Source organism: Mastacembelus armatus, chromosome 1, assembly GCF_900324485.2.
Source record: "Mastacembelus armatus chromosome 1, fMasArm1.2, whole genome shotgun sequence".
Classification (NCBI taxonomy): Eukaryota; Metazoa; Chordata; class Actinopteri; order Synbranchiformes; family Mastacembelidae; genus Mastacembelus; species Mastacembelus armatus.
Window position 1 is genome coordinate 20247512 of NC_046633.1, and position 19609 is coordinate 20267120.

The following is a 19609-nucleotide window of genomic DNA, read 5'->3' on the forward strand; positions in this document are numbered from 1 at the left end:
CAGGACATTATAAATAAACATATAGCATTTTTAATAAATGTTTTAAATCATAAATTGTCCTGTTTTGATTTTTCAATGTTTATAATCCATTTAATTGCTTGTGATTAAATCCATCCATCCATTATCTATACCTGCTTATTCCTAACTAGCGTCATGGGGATCTGCTGGAGTCTGTCCCAGCTCTCTTTGGGTGAAAGGCAGGGGTCCACCCTGGACAGGTCCCCAGTCCATCACAGGGCCACATAGAGACAAACAACCTCACACACTCACACTCACTCCTATGGGCAATTTAGAGTCACCAATCAACCTGACATACATGTTTTTGGACTGTGGGAGGAAACCAGAGTACCTGGAGAAAACCCACACAAGCACAGGGAGAACATGCAAACTCCACACAGAAAGGTCCCTGATGGGTTTCAAACCAGGAACCTTCTTGCTGTGAGGCAACTGTGCTGCTCTGTGATTAATCCACGCACACGAAAATATACACTTGGTTATTTAACTAAAACCATGGTTGAACTTAACTTAGTGAGTTCATGAACTTATTTATAAAAGTTCATAGAGACGCGTAAGACCCACGTGACCTGCAGGACAGCCACTTAGTCATTCGTTGTCACATGACCGGAAGTTCAGAATGAAGCGGTTGACTGAGTGAATTTGAAATGAAAACAAACCCGATTGGGGTTTTGTTTGCTTCATTAGGTGTTTACCTAATACACACACCGGTCATCGTGTAACCAACATGAGGCGCCACAGTACGACGCGCAGAGATCAGGCTGAGAACTAACGTAAGGATGAAGCGCTAATTCATCAAATCAGGGTGAGGGTAACGCGTTAGCATGAACTGCTAGCTGGTTAATTCACTGCAAACACTTTGAAACCTTGTGTCTTCAAACAGTTTCCCAGATATAACGTAGCTAAACATTTAGAGTAATGAATCTCGCCTGTGTGTGGTGTTAATGTTGATGTTACCTGTTGGTTCAGCCCAAACCAGCCTTCGGTGATGTGAAGAAAAGGACACCATCATGGATGACTCGGACCAGGACTTTGCGGATCTCTGCTCAAAGCTGCTAAAACGCGTCCGCAAGAGGCCGGTTGAGCCCAAAGAGCCGAGCAGAGCAGAGCATCAAGCCTCCAGTCAGGCGAGCGGGGACAACAGGAGGAGGATTCATAAAAAACGCGGTGAGACCGGGAGTGTGGTCACTGGGACCCAGCTGAGAGCTGAGCCCTCGGTTGTGTCTCCAGCACCACCCACGGCCCAGAGAGCTGGACCCTCGGTTGTGTCTCCAGCACCACCCACGGCCCAGAGAGCTGGACCCTCGGTTGTGTCTCCAGCACCACCCACGGCCCGGAGAGCTGAGCCCTCGGTTGTGTCTCCAGCACCACCCACGGCCCGGAGAGCTGGACCCTCGGTTGTGTCTCCAGCACCACCCACGGCCCAGAGAGCTGGGCCCTCGGTTGTGTCTCCATCAGCACCCACGGCCCAGAGAGCTGGACCCTCGGTTGTGTCTCCATCAGCACCCACGGCCCAGAGAGCTGGACCCTCGGTTGTGTCTCCATCAGCACCCACGGCCCAGAGAGCTGGAACCTCGGTTGTGTCTCCATCAGCACCCACGGCCCAGAGCAGCATGACAGCAAAGGACAAAATACTTAGGAGGATGCAACAGTTCAGGAGAACCAGTCCAGTGAGGATGGTGCCAGCAAACCACTGTGTTCCTCCTTCACAGCCACAAACACAAGGTGAGATGACATGTTGACACACATTTCCAGCTACAGTTTTGATCCAGTTTTTGTTCTTATTTGAGTTCTGGCTTGAATGAAACTTTATGCTACAAAGGAAAGGGGAAGTGACATTCCTGTAATAATGGTTGTGTATGTAAGTGCTGGTTTCTTGTGGGCATTTGCTTTTTAAAATTAGTTTTCTTGACTTTAATAATGAAGAAGAGCAGAGCAATAATGGGAAAAACACTTTATTTGTAACCAGATAGCCTTACATTGCTAATGTCATTATAATCTGGTGGTTTGTGTAATATTTTTTCACCTGACATTAGTGTAATGGCATATAGATGCATCTGTTGCACCGTTTACCAGGGTATTGTAAACATCAGAGACTTAGATTTGAATTACAGCTTTTAAAGTTAAACGTGTTAGTATTTCCATGTTCATAATGGATCAAATAATGACCCACCGCTCTTTGTCCAGATTGTCCGACGTCTTCCAGCTCTGGTCTCCTCCTTGAGGACAGCGACGAGGCTCTGGCCCTGCAGCTGCAGCAGGAGCTGGACAGAGAGGCAGCAGAGGCCCACACTGTGGATCTGGAGGACGAGGGTCTTTTCTTCTGTCAGATCTGCCATAAAGACCTGTCACACATGACCCCTGAAGGCCGCACGCGGCATCTGAACAGGTCTGAACATTTATGTTCCTGTTGCAGGTGCAGGCCTGCTTCTCCCACCCAAAGTGATTTGCAACAGAAAAAAAACTTTTACTGGTTGACTGGTGGACACAAAGTGAAAAATGATCCCTCTGTCTAGGTGTTTAGATGAGAGTGAAGAGAGCGGCCCGGCCCCTCCCCCTCCTCCTCCTCCTCCTGCTCCTGGTGTCCCTGACTGTCCAATATGTGGAATGAAGTTCAGGTCTCAGAAGAGTCGCTTGGCCCACCTGAAGCGCTGCTCCTCAGACATGGGCGTCTCTTCAGCTGTGTTGCTGCAGGCTCTGCAGAGACAGGCTGGAGAGACCCAGAATGTCCCCTCTGCTAACACACTGTGAGCCCCACTCGACATTTCTGTCTGTTGAGCCGCGAGACAGTAGTTTAGTATTCACTACAAGCATTTATGAGATATTCAAGTTTTGGCTACACATTGATCAAGTTTCTCTGATCTAAAGCTTAATCAAATCTCAATCTAGCCATTGAGTACTGTTTCCCCCCCCCCCCCACCCTCATCAGGGCACAGACTGGAGGCACCAAAAGGAAAGGCCCCTCCAAGCCAGGGCTCCCAGCAAGGAAGAAGGCCAGGAAGAAGACAGATCCTCTGGATGAAGGAACTATGATGGCTCTGGCTCTGTCCTCCTCCCTGCTGGAACAGGAGAAGGAGCAGTGGTGCGAGAGGGAGGCAGAGAGACGGTTACAGTCAGAGGTGACTGCCTGTTACACCTCCATGACTCCAGGGCTAAAGTGGAGGCCAGACATAGGTACATTACTGTCACTCTGTCATCTGTGTTGGATAAATGGTCTTAATGGAATAGATACTTTAGGATTCTGTCTGTGTTTCAGAGCTTAAGCTGAGGGAAATAATTGATTTAGAATACAGAGGTGTTGTTTTCAGAGTGGTATTCACATTTCCAGGTGATGAAACACATTATATTTAAATGCTCAAATTCCGTTCAGTTTTATGACGATCCAGATGCAGGCAGCTCCTGAACCCTCTCCTCTCCATCTCTTGGTGCAGGTAAAGGGCGTGGTAAAAAGAAAAAAGCTGCCCAGCCTCGTCCTCCGCCGCTCCTTCTGGTTCAGGATGCTCCAGCGGCCCTGATGAGGCTGCAGGAACGCATTTCTGCTCTCCTGCTATGCAGCAGGGCCCCGTCTCCCCCCACCCCAACACGCTGCCCCAGCAGTCTGCCTGGCTGGAACGGTGCTGCCCCCCTGTGGCAGAAAAGCGCACTGCTGGATGAAGGCTCCACCTGTGCAGCTGATTTCTACACTCCAGAGCTCAGGGAGTTCATCATGCCTGGGAAATCAGCAGTGGTGAGAGAGGCCAAAGATATCTTTATATATATATATATATATATGGTATTACTGTCATTGTCAGTGTTTGAACTGAATGGGGGAATTGCAGTCAAGCTGAATGTTAGATTTATGTTCTTTTGTTTGTTTTGTTTTGTTTTTTTTTTAAATCAAATTTCACTGAACCACAACACTGTGTGGTAGTTCTGTCCTGTCCTGGAAATAAAACTGAGAAATTAAATCTGGAAGCTGTCTGAAACAGTGAAAGGCAAATGCTGTGATTTGTCAGTAGCATCTGCCAGAGAATCCAGCTTTATTTTTTTTGTTTGAATTGATGATCGATATTGTTAATATGTTGGTGAGTTTGGTAATTGCAATGGAATGCAGAAATAAAATAAAATATTAGGCTATAACAAAGTATAAATGCTACCTCACATCCAAAATACAGCAACATCAACTAATATTTTGTAAAATCACAGCATGTGGTACTTGTCTTTGAAGTAATTTTTTTATTCCTGTCCTTTTTGCGTAAACCAAAATTAAAGATAATTTAAGATGGTTACTGTAGTGGGACTTCTGTATAGATTTTACTATTTACAGTTTATGTTTCAGAAATGAATCAGTGCATTTGCTTCACTAGTAGTAGGAAGGCAACGGATGTATGCTCGCTTTTCAACACACTTGGGAAAGAATCGTTTCGCAGCATGATCACTCCCTGGTGATCTTTTGAAAAAGTGAACTCAACATTGAAAAAAAGCTGTATTTTACATTTTAGTGATTTGTTACTTAAATTTATACATTCAATACTGATCAAAAACCTGAAATCAAAATACAGCTTAGTTAAACTGATTCTGGTTCCTTTCATTTATAGGCTGATGCAGCCTTCTCCAACACCAGCAACAAGCCCCATTCCCTCCAGCCTGTCAGTGAAGGACCTTCCTGCTCTCAGTCTGCAGCCTCCAGCTCCCCAGCTCCCTCCACCCCAGGAACTAGGCAGCTCTCTGTGGGCAGCCAGGCTCTGAGAGACTTGATGGAGCTGGCTGAAGACGGCATGACCCTCACACAGTGCGGCTATGCTGCTACTGGACCTGACGCAGGTAATGCACACACACATCACACAGATTGCATTGTAAAATACTTGTTTATCTTTGAGGACTCCTCTACACAAATAAACAGTGCAGACATTGACAGTGGCTATGAAAGTTGACATTACGTAATCTTTATGGTTTATGAAGTTGAAATACAAGAAATCTTTTGACAGTGGAAGTATAAACAGCTGAAATCCACTACCATTGTTGTGGATTTTGGTTGTCCTGTAAAACGTCCATTTATTGTAGTTGCATGAAGTGTTTTCCCTGTTCCTTCCATTTAGGTCCAGGTTTCAAGTTACCTTGCTATGGCTTCATATTTTACCTTGAAAACAAGTGAATATATTTGTTTTTATTTTGAATATTCAAATATGGCTGATTATCAGAAATTACTATCATCACTATCACCAGGATGGAAATAACATTTCATTGTATTTTGCTCCTGATTTCACATCCTGCTGCACAGTTACAGCCTCACAGGGTGTGTTAAAATGTAACTGGTCCTGGTTGTTTTTGTTCTCACAGAGCGACAGAGCAGTGCTGGTGCATCCAAAAACTTCCATCTGAGCGGCTTCATCCTGGAGGAGGCAGAGGAGCAGACTCACCTGTGCGTGAGCGGCTTCCTACCAGAAACAATACACACACACTCAAAGGACACTTGCAGCCAAGTGAGGAGAAATCATGACCAGCAAGGAGCAGATAAAGAGCAAGAGAGCAACCCATCAGTAAGAGCAGTCGTAATCACACTAAATAAGTGATTCTTATTTTCTCTGCTGGAGAGTTAAGTACAGATCTACGTACGCAGACTTTTACATTTAGAGACAGTAAAGTTTTTCTTGTGTGGTGTAGCTGTTGCAGGTGGGACTGTCAAAACTGGTGTCAGATCTGAGCAGCATGGTGAACAACCCTCAGCTCAGTGATGTGCAGCTCCAGGTGGACAGTGGAGAGGTTTACTTCGCTCATTCCTTCATGGTGTACGCACGCTGTCCCCTGCTGGCAGAACTGGTAAAAATGATCCCCTTGTGTGTCCCGTTATAAAGCCAGACTGTATAATGGTGAAGTTCTACGCTGTTCAGTTTTCCTCCATGTGGTTGTGCTGCTGGAGGAGTCATGACCTGTGATTGAGACAGACCCCTCTGACACTGGGCATGTGTTTATCACCAGAATGCTTTGATGACCTGTTTTTGCTGTGACCTGCAGAAAGTTAAGGCACCTTATTCCTGGGGCAGTAGCCACATAGCATGTTTCACAGTGGGGATGGTGTCCCCTTCATTTCTTTCTTCTGTGCACATAGAGCTGATGTGACCAAAACAATCTCATTCAGTTTCATGTCCCAGAAGGACTGGGGCTTTTCAACTTCCATTTTAGCAAAAGTGATCGTCTTGATTCAGAAAGTTCAACTGGACAATATTTTACCTTCGTCTCAGAGATCAGCTTGTATCTTGTATCTTTTCTTTTTATCTTCTATTCAAACTGGGCTCCAGTGTCCTCATGCAGTCACATCCAGAGAAGTCGGCTTAAACTTGTTAACAGCAACTGGAAGTCTAGTAACTGGAACATCAACATTAAGGGATGGTCTTACAGCCTTCAGCATGACCATGCTTGGCTGCTACCTTTCTCTTTTCTTGTCCATGTTCAGTATGGCACAAATAATGATACAAAACAGCACAGTGAAGACTTTTCTCCATTTGTATAGGCTGTGTGTTTATAAGGCTGAAACCAATAGGCTACTTAAAATATCACTTCAGTCCATCTATTGTGACTTTTAAGAGGTATCAACAGCTTTGTTCAGTTTTTTTTTAGCATAAGAAGGAATTTTAGTTGTTGTCACCATCTAACTGAAGCCAAAGTTATTCAAGTATTTATCAAAGCATTTCAATTTCAGCACTCTTCAGGGATCTATATACATGTGTTATTTCAGGCTTTTTATTGAAATACCTTTGTGATGCTTTTGATACAACTGACATCTGCATATATACTCTATATACTCTATATATTTTCCTCTTTGTTTCACCCCTGACCCTCTCACAGGTTCATGAAAGTGGATTTGGGGTGAAGGAGGAGGGCATGCCTGCAGCGCAGAGGGTGTTGATGAGTGACATCCCAGGGCAGGCGGTGTTCGCTCTGCTGCAATACCTCTACATAGCCCACTGCTCCATCCCGTCCTCGCTGCAGCCTCATGTACTGGAGCTGGCGTCCAGGTTGGGTTAAAGGCCAGATATTTATTCATTTCCTTTTCTTTTTATTGAACAATTTCAACCACGCCATACATGCTTATCAGAAGGTTGGGTTAATTTAATGTTCTCTCATTTGTCGTCATGTATAATGGGGGTGCCTGTTGCAAGGAAACCAAATCTCTGTTACTTTTCTGCTGTTTTTGTTTAATTCCCATACCTGCAGGGTAGAATGCCCAGGCATGTCAAACAAATTTGTTTGACCCATCATTTTTGAATATGCACCAATATCAAAACAAAACACTGCAAATTCAAGTTACTTTGGAATTGACTTCCCTGTCTTCTCAATTTGTGGTTGTTAAGGTTTGACTTGCCGGAGCTGCAGCGGCTTTGTGAGCTCCACCCCGGGGAGGAAGAGACTCATGAGCACACCAGCCAGGAGGAGAACAACCAAACAGACCAGGCCTTCATGGAGCTCCTCCGCTCCATGTGGAATGAAGAGGAGGAAGAAGATGAGGAAATGGGCGCTGATGGAGAAAGGGATGAAGAGAGAGTATTGGGCAAAGATCAACATGGTGATGATCTCACATCAGGTGACAGAGAGATACGGGAGGAGAAAGTGAATGAGGAAGAGCTTGAGGAGATCTATGAGTTCGCTGCCACTCAGAAAAAGAGGGAGGAAGACAGAGACAGCGAGGAGGGGAAGGTAGATGAGGAAGAAGATGAAGATGATGTGTTCGCAAAACTGACAGAATATAAAAGAGGCTTCAGTGATAAAGGCCTGAAGCTAAAGTCTCAACCTGAGACAAAATCCAGCTTGGATCGCAGCTACTGCCGCCTTTTCAGTGAGGAAGAGGAACCCTCCTCTTTACCTTCCACCTCTGGCCTGTTGAAGACACATCCTTCCCTGCTCCAGAAACAACAGTCAACCCATAAACCTTCAACTGAACCATCTGGCAGAACTTTGCTCCAGTCCTCACCAAGCGAAGTTGATGATTTTTCCCTCAGCCCTCTACCCAGTACATCCAAGCTGCCTATCCCAGGTCTGTCCCCTGGTCAAGTGGGTGACTGGGGTGGTGGTAGAGACAAGGGAACTGGTGCAGTTAAACTGAATATGCCTAAAGAATGTCTTCCTTTAAAGCGAGAAAGCCAAGGTCCTCGTAGTATTAGTGCCTCCCTTTATCCTGATTCACCTCCGATCAAGGAACCTGAGCTCATAGTTTTGTCTGACTCAGGTGAGGAGTCTGAGGTAGTGCTAAGTTCCTCCAGTCCTCCTCCTCGATCTCCTTCCACTGTGCAGAACCTGCAGAGCTACACCAAGATCAAACCCCAGCGGATTCCGAAACCTGATGAACCGACCTTTGAGAATAAAGAGTCCAATAGTTTGGAGTTTGGCCCTGGTGATGCAGTAGACTTTTCTCCAGAGGTTTCCTGGCTGATCCCATCTACACCAGTTCGTACTGGAAGAAGTACCACATCCAGCTCCACCCAGACCAAAAGCAGCATGTGCAGGACGCAGCTGTTTCCTAAAAATGGTGTTTCAACCTCTTCTGTTTTCTCTTCCCCTGCATTATCAGGTAACAGACTTCAGACCTCCAAAAATCCTATGGCAGAGCTGGAAACGAAAGTTCCCTGTAGCTCCAGCTTGGACCACAGTTTGTCTCCAAAAAGAGCCAGTAGCTACTATGTGAATATGGATAGAGAGGATTTTGCACTTCCCCTGTCCCAACCTAACCGTTCACACCACCCTACGTCACGTTCCGTAAAAGGGTCCTCAAAGCAGCCCCAGCTTTACATCAGTACTCCCCTACATACGGAGCACCAGCCCCCTTTTCATCTTGCTGCTTCCCCACTCCACACTGGCCCTGACAGAAAGAAGTCAATGGATGGATCAAGGCAGAGGGAGCCCTTAGAAAGCCCCCAGAAGTCAGAGTTAGGAAGCTTTCATCTCTCCCCCCTGAATTCAGATCCACCCTCTTCTTGCTCTCACAAAGGTCTTCAGAGTTCGCAAAGAGACAATCGATGTTCTATTGAGTCCAACAGTCATAATGACATAGGAACTAAGTTCAAAAGGAAGGCTGGGGTTGAAGCAGTAGGACATAGCAATGAGACTGGAGCAGGAGATGAAAACTGTGAAGATAAAGAACCAGGCAAAGGAGGAGAACTGGAAGAAGCAAGAGCAGAAAGTGGAGAGGCTGAGGTTGCAGATGTCAGTTTCCAGCAGAGCTACATGGATGAGCCTCCCATAGCTTTCAATGATTCGTGGGGCCTCAACGCCTGCGTAGAAGCAAACCCAAGCTGCTTCAGTCTGAGGCTGGAGAACAGCGGAGGCTCCAGCCAGAAAGAGCACAGCCTGGGCCAGAGGGAAACAGCCAGGTCATCATCCTCGATCCACAGCCAAACGCCACCATCTAGGAACTATGACCAGTCCTTCAAGAGTCGTGAAGGTGTGATTAACTCCACTCCATCCCCATCACTGCCTGATCCCACCACCCATACTTCACCAGCAATCAACAGCCTCCTGGACTCAAAAATATGGGACAGCTGGGATGAGGACGAAGAGGAGGAGGCTCTTCCTCTTGCTCAAAGGGTAAACCCATCTGCCAAGCTCAGAACCCCAGGTAGGTCATTGTACTTCAGCTGCAGGATTTCTGATTTTACACTAAGCTGAAAATCTACCCTAGGTTTCTTATAATGCCTTATTTTGAGCTTTATTTTTAGAGCTACAGTTCAAAACCAACAGACATTACTGTACATCAATCAACAGTTATTTTCTCAATTACTCTGTTTTGTCAGTTAAGACTCAGAAAACAACCAGCGTATTCAATTACTGTCACAGGAGGCTAAAACAAACTAGCAAATATTCACATTTTAAAAATGATTTTTAAAAAAAAAAAAAATATTAAATTGCCAATTAATTTTCTGTTTATGAACCACTCAGTTAATGAACTATTTATGTTAGCTCTAATCAAATGCAAATCAGAGCAATAAAACAGTTTCTCCAATATGAGAATTAGCTGCTTTTCTGTTTTATATGAAAAAAAAAAAAATTAAATATTTTCATGGTTTTTGACTGTTGGATAAAATGTCAGTATAGGTCATCTTGCACTCTGGGGTAACAGTTTTATAAAAGTAATGCATAGATTAATCTGTTTTACATGGATGAGTGTCCAAGCATCGTGACAGGTTGGCACATCCCACAATTTGTTGGTAGTTTGATGATGGGGATTTTTCAGCTGTCAGATCCCATTTGAAGTAGATTTAAGATTTTGTTGCCAGTTGCAGAAAATAGTGCTGCTGTATTTATACTTACACGCTTGTTCCCACAATTTTTTTTCTATAAAAACAGCCACTGTGCATCTTAACTGGCTTTCCTCTGAAAGGATTCTGGGAAGTAGGCACGTGTTAGGAAAACAGGTACACCATGTAAAATCCTATTGTAAACACTGTCACTCACTGATAATACCAATATGTTCTGGACATCGTGTCATCATCAACATGTAAATGATATCCCACAGTGTTAGGGAGGGTGGGTATACTGTTTCATTTCTGTTTGGTTATTTATTTAGACAAGTATCTAACCTTGAACATTTGATTTCACTGCAGTTATCTTTTAAGTTCTGCTGCCAAATTCTGACTGTGGAAAAAATGTTCTTTTGTTTGTGTTCCATCAGTGTCATCACGCAATAGAAAACGTGTCTCCCTGGTGCCCATCACTCCCATGCCCCACTACTCTGACATGGACACACCGGAGCTCAAGAACAGACTCAACAGGTCTGTTGATTCACTCTCATCCCCACCCTCATGTTAAAGAAAGGCCATGTTTTTTTTTTCCTAATGAAGACTATTAACTGAGGAGCCTATCCGATTATCTCCCCCGGGGTCACATTCCACTTAGTCTGCCGTCTTCCTCCAGTCCATCTGTTCGTTTATGTGTCCATCACAGATGCTTCTGACTTTCTCCTCTGTGCAGGTTTGCTGTTCGGCCTTTACCAAAGCGCCAAATGATCCTCAAACTGAAGGAGATCCACCAGTACACCCACCAGCTGGTCAGTTCGGACTCTGAGGATGAGGGCCGCTCTGTTCAAACGAAGCCCCCTCCTGCCAGTTCAGCAGTTGCTGGCAGCAGGCCAGTCTCCTGCGGTCAAACGGTGAAGTTTAAAGAGCCCAGAGCGCCTACTGCCCTCTCCCCTGTGAAACACAGCAGAGAGGAGGAGGGAGAGCTGCTGTCTGCCTCACAAGGCTCCAACACCTCTTCAACTGCTGCCAGTGAAGAATCTGAAAGGTGCTGTGCATTGTGCCATCTGTAACATAACTGCACACTAAGTATCTGGGTATTGGGCTGTTGTCAGACAAAAAAAAAATGTTTTTGACATTTTATACACAATCATTCATTGGATGAATTGAAATGGAATTTTATCAAGCTCTGTTGGGCTTTACTTCATGTATAGAAAATGTTTTGTATTTTAAATTTTTTAAAGTTTCAAGCTAAGGAAGTTAAGTTAAGGAAAATAGAGCAGTTTTAATGCAGGAACACGACATTCCTTACAAATTCTTTTTGTAATCAGTGGAAGGGTGTATTGTGACATAATTATTGTACTCATGTACCTTAGTTAAACAAAAAAAAAAAATCGATACAGTATGATAATCTAAACACTTTCTTCTCTCATTAGGTCCAATCCAGAGCTGTATCTCTCCTCCTGTAGCGACTCAGACAGTGATGGTGGGATCTCTGCCTCTCAGGCTGCAACTCGCCTTCAGGATCGCCTCAGGGCAGTGCGCTCCTTCATTGTGTCCGACTCTGGACTGTACAATCAGATTCTCCAGTACCAACCTCTGGTCCTGTCCCAGCTCCAGGAGCGACTCAAAGCAGCCGGGATCCGCCTGGGTGCCGCCAAGCTGGTGGACTACCTGGACTCTCAGTGCATCACCTTCACCACAGCTAAACCAGGTAACTCGGCCCCCAGCCGCAGGCAGGGCAAGAGGACAGGCAGGGGGGCAAAGACAGCAGGTAAAGGTGGGGTGAGCAGGAAAAAAGGTGTTAACACCATTCTTTAAAACATTATGACTGTTACGAGTGGCAGGTTTTACTTCAGTGTTTGAAAAATTTCTGTGAAACTTTCAGGGAAAAGAGGACATGAAAAAAATAAGTTATGAAGATTTTTAAAAAGATTTTGAGGTTGGAGAAATGACACCTATGATTATACTGTTTGGATTAAAATTAAATGTTTCTTCAGGACAACTTTTTTATTAAATATTGTAAAAAAAAAAAAGAAAAAAAAAAGTGAAATTTTAGATGGTGTGCCCCATGTCTCAGGTTGTGCCTTTCATCCAAATACATTTTATATGCCTTGTCTCATTTGTAAATGTGTGTAAGTTAATCCTGTGTTATTTAATGTTACCATATGTTGATGCTATGTTGGCAATTTGTGCTAATCAAAGAAATGATTCTACACAAGAAAGTTTTGAAAAATGTTTTACTTTTTTGGTTCATCAGTTTTCTATCCAAAGATCAGCCAAGACATACATACAGCTGAGCACACTTGAGAAAGGAGGCAGGTTCTTTAACTAGAAGAATCTCAACTTCTATACAACACGTCATTCAAGTAGAGAGACCTTTGTCCTTTGTGGCAGCACAGCGTCACATCCAGAGTGCACAGTTAGGGTGCTGTCATTGCATTGAGGGTTGGTTTTGTGTTGTGCACCTTGGATTTCTCTGCAGCAGCATGAAGCACAGGGCATCAAGTGAGATTCCAAAGTATGCACGACCCCTTCTCACTGCAGATCCTAGATACACACTGATCCTCTCCATGCTGGTGATGTCTTCACTGCTGCAGCGTCAACGCGGTGCTTCCTGTCCTGGCTTCACTGTTACGACAGGTTAGCAATATTGGCAAGGAAACGCTGAGCCCACCATTCCTCCAGGTCTATGGGCACAAAGTCTGCAAATAAAAAAAAAAAGAAATGCCGAGGACAAAAAGCATAATCCATGCTCTGTGATACATTCGTTGTGTTAATTATTAATTTTGTTATGTATCCCAAGCTCAAGCTTATTCATTTTAAAAAGAGGCCAGGAATAAAAATCTATTCAGATGGGAATAGGAGATAAATGTGGCAAAAAGTTAAAAATGTGTTTACAGGGAAAACAAGGATTACCAAGAAAACAAAAAACAAAAAAAACCCCCAAAAACAACATACACCCGTCCAAAGGTTCTGTAAACGATTACTACTAAAACATAAATTTAAAATAACAGATCTCCAGCCATGCTAATGAATCATGGAGTGCTTTGAGCTAAATGCTAATGTCAGCATGCTAACCTGTTGTTGAGCGAATGTAATGTCTATAATGTCCACCACTTTAGATGAGCTAACATTGTCAACACAAAGTACAGCTGAGGCTGTTTGAAAACTGCAAAGTTTCATGGCTTTAGTGCACTGGGTCTCAGCTGGGCCATTAGTCATATTTTTACTGAGGACATGGTGAGCGAGCCAAGATGAGACACACAACAAGTCTGGTGTAACTGGAGCAAGCAGGCTCCCATAGACCGGTTAAAAATTAAACAAAACTATTACAACAGTTGCCCTCTGGCTACAGATAGACATTTTGAGCTGAAAAACACTCAGCATGTGACAGCATGTGTGCAGAGAGGTGAGGGCAGCTTTTCTGCTTTCAAGTAGCTTGAATAATGAGGAATAATAAATACATGGTGAGGTTACTAGTTCAAGGGGTTATACGATGTTATAAAACTGAGTATTGGCATTAAAGTTGATGAGGGCAGATTGAATCAGTCCAAATGAGAAGTAACCTGTGTCTATGTGAAAAGAGGATATGCAGGGACTTACTCTTCATCACAGCACTGGGGGTCTTCTCAGTGTACTGAATGGGCCCTTGGCTGTTGGATGTCTCCCCACCATCCCCCAGTTTCTGCTCCACCTCCTGCCATGCTGCACACAAACAAAAACAGCACATACTAAATAAACCTTAAAGCATATTTAGTCAGAAATGTCTGCACAAAATATGAATAGATAACTTGGTCTTTGTTCTGAACTCATTATACTCAAACAGCAACAATCCTCCACTGCATCAGAGCACCACCTTACACATATAATTTGGTTTATTAGAACCAATGCAGTGCAGCACCATCATAAAAGAAGTGGATCACCTTGTGGACCAGTCTGTGGTGTGTGTTTAATCTGTGGGTGAAGGTTTTTCAGTTTCACCATCAGATAAACCTCAAGGTTTTGGCTGTAAGGTCAGCATCTCTTCTTGAACACAAACTTTCATGCAGTCTCACTGGCAGGAGTCCAGGAGCAACACATATCTGGTTCATGCCCCTTCAGCTCCACAAGTCATTCATTTCCACAAGTGTATGAATTATTGGCCCGCACTAAGGCATGCTGGCCACAGACTGAGTGAATGGTGCACAGTCATGCTTTTTAATCAATGTTAGATTTTACTGACTATAAACAAACTTCTCCTCTGAAACTCTCTGTGGACACCTTGAGCTGTGGCAGCACTGATGGTTTATTATTGTTATTGTAGTTATTGTAACACCTCACAGACTTCTGTGTTGATTTCCAAGAAATTGTTTTAGAAGAACAGATAAACATAATTAATAATCATCCAACAGGGACTTTAACCAGAGTAGACAATGTGAAAAATATGGTGCTGATTACTACTGACTGTTTATGTACACCTTTGTCCTGCCAGCCATCTACTGTTATTCACACCAGCTTCTTTTGGTAGACTACATTGGAAATGCCTGCTTTTATCTTATGTGTAAACACAGAATTGTTAAAGTTGAAGCTGATAAAAATGTTAAATAATGCCATAATGAACTATTTTATTATTGAATAATCTGTATTGTTTGATTTTGTCTATAAAATGTCTGAAGACGTGGAAATGATCATTACAGTCTCCTAGAGCCCAAACTAACAGAGTTCAATTGCTTATTTTGTATAACAGTCAAAAATGAAATCTATTGAGTGGCATATCTTCACATTTTAGCAGCTAAAACAAATGTTAATCAGAGAGAACAGTTTTCCTCACATAAAAGTGTGACTTTAGTAAATGTTTATATAGCTGTAGCTGCAGGAGATCACGGCAGGTCAAACCCATGTGTCCCTGCTTTGATAATACTCTATTAATCCTGAGCCTCACCTTCATACACAAATCGGACGTTTTCCTCATGTGCAGGAGTGAATCCCTCTGCTGGGCTGTCAGCTTTCTGCGCCGCCGCACTGTGGTAGCGCTTCCCGTTGAGGCGGTTGAAGACGATCTTCGGGGGTGGAGAGCTGCAGTGAGCAGACAGAGTTAGTTGTGGCAGCCTGCAGCACAACAAAACACATATTATATCTCAGTGATGGCAAAGATTATGCTGGTTGCCTTCCAATTTATCTCCCCCTTCATAGTGCAGAAGGAGGACATAAATACATTGCAACGGCAACAAAAGTGTTTGCAGTTCAACATTGTCTCACTGCAATGCTTTTTAGTCCGTTTTGCCTTTTGAAACATAAGTATCCATTTCATTTGGTACCTTCAGAATCTGCTTCTTGATGCACTGACACAAAAATCGTATTCATAAACATTTCTAGCACAGAGTGACTGCTGGTGATGAAATCCTAGGGTGGAAAACTGTTAGGAGAAGGGAGGAGGACTTTAAGAGGCTTTGGAGTTTCTTAAGCAAAGGATGAAAGATGAAGAAGGGGAAGAAACTCAAGACACTGAATGAGATTGACTCAATCAAATCTTACAGATTAGATCCTGCAGGATTAACGTTTGTTGTTGATCTTATTACAAATGCACTTATGTCTGCTACTGAAAACTTTCACTGCAAGACCACCTGAAGTTTCCTACAGGGATTAATACAGTTTACAGTACTCATCTTTTCTCCCATATCAAACATGTCACAATGCCAGAAATGAAAATCATCACAGCTCAGAGATATTTGGGAAAATGCAACAGTGCAGCAGTGATGACTTGTCTGTCACAGTCCTGATCACACCAACAATTAGTCCAGAAACACTCTCCTCTCTGGACATTCAGATATGGACTTCCCTGGTGTTACTGATGGGTCAAATATAAAGGTATAAAAATAGACCTGTTTTGTTTCCGAAGTAAGGGCTCATCATAATATGCTCTTTTGTTTGTATGTATGTGGGCGTGTTTCTGACAACCAATCACAGACCACAGTCTCAGACCACGCCCCCTCAGGTAAACGAGTTTTTTGTCTTTTACTTGTTCAGAGTTGGTTTAACATGGTCCTATGGTCCATGGTCCTCACTCCCTCTAAGGTTAAGACTCCAGGCTGAAAGCTTCTTTAAGGTCAGTCAGGAGCTCTCTGACAGGATTATGAGAAGCTTTATGAATACGGTCCCTGAATTTTAACTGTACTGCTTTAAAAGCTCCTGCATTATAATACAACACTGTTCTTATTGAAACACACGTGTGTCCAACTACAGGGTTATTCAGGAAGCAGTGATATTGTCCACTCTACTATCAGTGAGATCAGAGCCCTGGATCACACTTCATTAGTTCGAGCTAGATATGTTGGTATTTCCGAGCAGCACCTGAAGGAAGCACACAGCCTTAAACATTGACAGCACGGACAGGACAGGTGGACAGCCGTGGGTTATTTAACCACAAGGTTGCACGGCAATGTAGGTCACCGGAGCCCGGGCCGCGAAACTTCGGGAAAGTTGTGTCCGATAATGGATGCAGCGTCTCTACCGCAGCCACGTCCATGTGTTACATGATCGCGCACACGGCGCACGTGCGGAGTACTTTTGGCCCACGCGAACAACTTTCACAAACAAACAAAAACAGCTCAAAACATGAGTGAGAGCATGTACTTACTTTGAGGAGAGCCAAGACGTCGGCCTGAGCTTCAAGTCGCTGAATTTGCTCTCGATCTGTTGCGTGGGGCCTGAGGGACAAAAGTGACACAGTCTTCACACGCTGCTCAGTTTACCTTTCCACGCGCTGCCGCTTCACCTGATGCAACAACGCGCACCCTTCCCCTGACACCACACTGCATCACGCTTTGCGCCACGCGTGCCCACTCACCTGTCCTCCGCTGTGTCACTAGTTTGCTGGGACCTCTGGTGATTGTGTACATCATGTGAACAGTTCAGGTGTTTCCAGCTGTTTCCGTTGGTTTTCCGGCGCCTGGTCTCTCCCAGTCCTCTGCTCTCTGCTGCTGCTGCTGCAGCCACGGTTGGGAAAATATTGCAACGTGTCGTATTTTGCTCCCCAGGTCAACTGCTCCAGAGTCGGCCTGAAGCCTGCGACAGACCCGCTGTGACCTGTTGCCCGCACCCTGCTGCTCCTGCCAACCTGCAGGTGTTGACTTGTAGGGAACGACGTACGCTGGTCCTGCAAGCGGTGGCGTCTAGGTCAGTCAAGGAGAAAGCGGCTGCACATGCCGGGGATCGGTCTTTCGGAGCGGGGACACTGTGGATCCTAACGTCCGAGGACAGCGACACTCGAGGACGGCGACTGCGTCCTCTCTGCTCCGCTGGTGCTCCGGGACTGAGTCCACTTTCTGACTGGATACAAGGACACGACACACTTTGATATTGTCCACAGGACGGAAACACACCATGCTGGTCCGGCGTCAAGCCAGCAAGAATGCAGGGATGGACTTCCGGTCTGAATTTTTCAAAATAAACATTTGACGAAAATCTCATGGACTAAAACACACCAAGCACCATTTAACACGCGGAAGGTTAATTTACCCTGCAAGCTTTATCACATTCACAGATATTGCAAACTGGTTATGCAACTAAAACGTGCAGAACTGCCTACAAATCGCCTGCCTAGAATGTAACTAATTGCAAAGTGTATTTTATTTTTATTTCATTGATTTAACGTGTAATTATTTTGTTAACCAAGCAGTTCTCTACATAGCTTTGACTTTTATTTTCCCTTCAGAGTTTGTTTATTTCCACTCTCGCTGTTTCTTTAAACCTCTGCTTGGAAACTTTACACAGTGACGTCACCACACGCCCCTCAAACAGGTTTGAAGGAGGGGGCGGCCACGATCACCTTTCACCCATTAAACCAAATGCGCAGATACATAAGTCGATAGGACACAGATAAGGCAGTAATGAAATTAAATGACCTTTCTGCAGAATTTATTACAACTTCATTAAAATTAAGTATATACTTCAAATAATGACAAAATGTATCATACTTAAAATACTGAAATCATACTTTAAGGACTGACATTATACATGGTTCGACACAAACTATAATAAACCCGTTCCTTTATTATATCAAATGCAAGATCCTTTATGCTAGATAAGGGCTAACCTGTGACTAGGAATCACTTATATATGGCAGGGTTAACCTGAGTAGCATCCATCATGGGTTACTCTACATGGTGATCTGACAGTGAGCTACTAGTAAATGAAGATCAGCTGAGACGCGGCTCAGACAGGCTTATCCAGGGTGATATCCAACACTACAGGTCCCACTCACCACCCCCATTCACCCGCACTATCTGGGTCAATCACCTGAGGCCTCAACAGTCCACACTACAGTACACAGACTTAGCATTAACAACTGAGGCCAAACTGTGGCGAAATAACGACCAGTTTGTGCTGAACATGATACTGTGCATTGCACTGGGTTCACACTGCCTCACTATCAAACTTTACAGAGGACAGTCAGTTAAAGGTTGATCCAGGATCCTTAGGAAAGATAGTGCAGTTCCTCATTTTGAAGACTGAAGGCTGAGAAAACACTGAGTTCATTTTAAAGTAAGACATTCATCATCATATTCACTTCAGTCATTCGTCAGTGTGAACTATCAATCTTCACGATTTTAGAGTTTAAGACTAATGACTAATTGCTTTTTTCTGTTACATGCATTTTCAATGATTGTAAATTAGTAAATAGTATGCTCAGAATAAATTCAACATACATGAAATTAATTTGAGGTTGATATTTGACTCAAGGTGTGTATACTGTATAACCACATGTAGTCTAGTTTCTTATACCTTTTTCACAGTGAATGTCCTTCTTCAGACACTGGTATAATGACCTCTCTGTGGCACAGCTTAGTCACACACCAAAATACAACAGCCCACCATTATTAGTTATGCCTTTCCATCCGCTGTGAAACATGTCTCCCATGAGAGAGGCATTTACTGCCCATCAAGTGTTGTGTACCGCACAGCTACACCCCATATGATATGCTGCTGCTTTAGAGTTAAGAACCCACTGTTAAATTCAGTTTCTTTGGATCTACTGCAGGTTTGTACCCTCATAAAATAAATATTATAATTTTAACTCATTATTCCTACATATTTCATTGTAAGTCCCTTTCTGTTCCCCTGCACTTTACACCAAGTAAAGTGGCATCAACATTTCAGTTCAATAGGTCCTCAACGGGGTTGTATCTATCTGTATTAGATCTGAATTAATATTTATAATTCCTAAGTGATAAAAACCCTTTCTTGGTAGTTTCCATAGACAATGCATAACATATACAGGTGTATATAGAATGTATATAAAGAATGTTTGCAGCCCTGAGTTGAATACAATACATCTAGTGAAGGTTTTCTTACAGTCAAATAGTTTTACAGTCAAAACTTAGTCAAAAAAGTTTGTAATAAAATGA

The 19609-nt window shown here is 43.7% G+C and overlaps 2 protein-coding genes across 3 annotated transcripts; one reads left to right on the top strand and one right to left on the bottom strand.

The window, feature by feature from the left end:
- The first annotated feature begins 633 nt into the window (after positions 1–633).
- On the top strand, positions 634–12979 carry slx4 (SLX4 structure-specific endonuclease subunit homolog (S. cerevisiae)). 2 transcript variants are annotated; one of them, XM_026303205.2, is made up of 14 exons: positions 634–820; positions 985–1740; positions 2203–2404; positions 2532–2762; positions 2945–3189; positions 3447–3742; positions 4593–4818; positions 5335–5534; positions 5659–5814; positions 6841–7010; positions 7347–9604; positions 10658–10757; positions 10957–11268; positions 11657–12979. In XM_026303205.2, the coding sequence occupies exons 2-14, from the start codon at positions 1026–1028 to the stop codon at positions 12039–12041; spliced, it is 5496 nt and encodes a 1831-aa protein (XP_026158990.1). In that variant the 5' UTR covers positions 634–820; positions 985–1025; the 3' UTR covers positions 12042–12979. The 2 variants fall into 2 exon arrangements, with proteins under 2 accessions (XP_026158990.1, XP_026158991.1); XM_026303206.2 differs by having other exon boundaries at positions 634–788.
- Positions 12447–17626, bottom strand: mcrip2 (MAPK regulated corepressor interacting protein 2). Its single transcript, XM_026303207.2, has 5 exons — positions 17050–17626; positions 16840–16909; positions 15145–15278; positions 13827–13928; positions 12447–12925 (listed from the first exon to the last, which is right to left on the bottom strand). Exons 1-5 carry the CDS (start codon positions 17102–17104, stop codon positions 12855–12857), a joined length of 432 nt encoding a protein of 143 aa, XP_026158992.1. The 5' UTR covers positions 17105–17626; the 3' UTR covers positions 12447–12854.
- Between the last annotated feature and the right edge of the window lie 1983 nt (positions 17627–19609).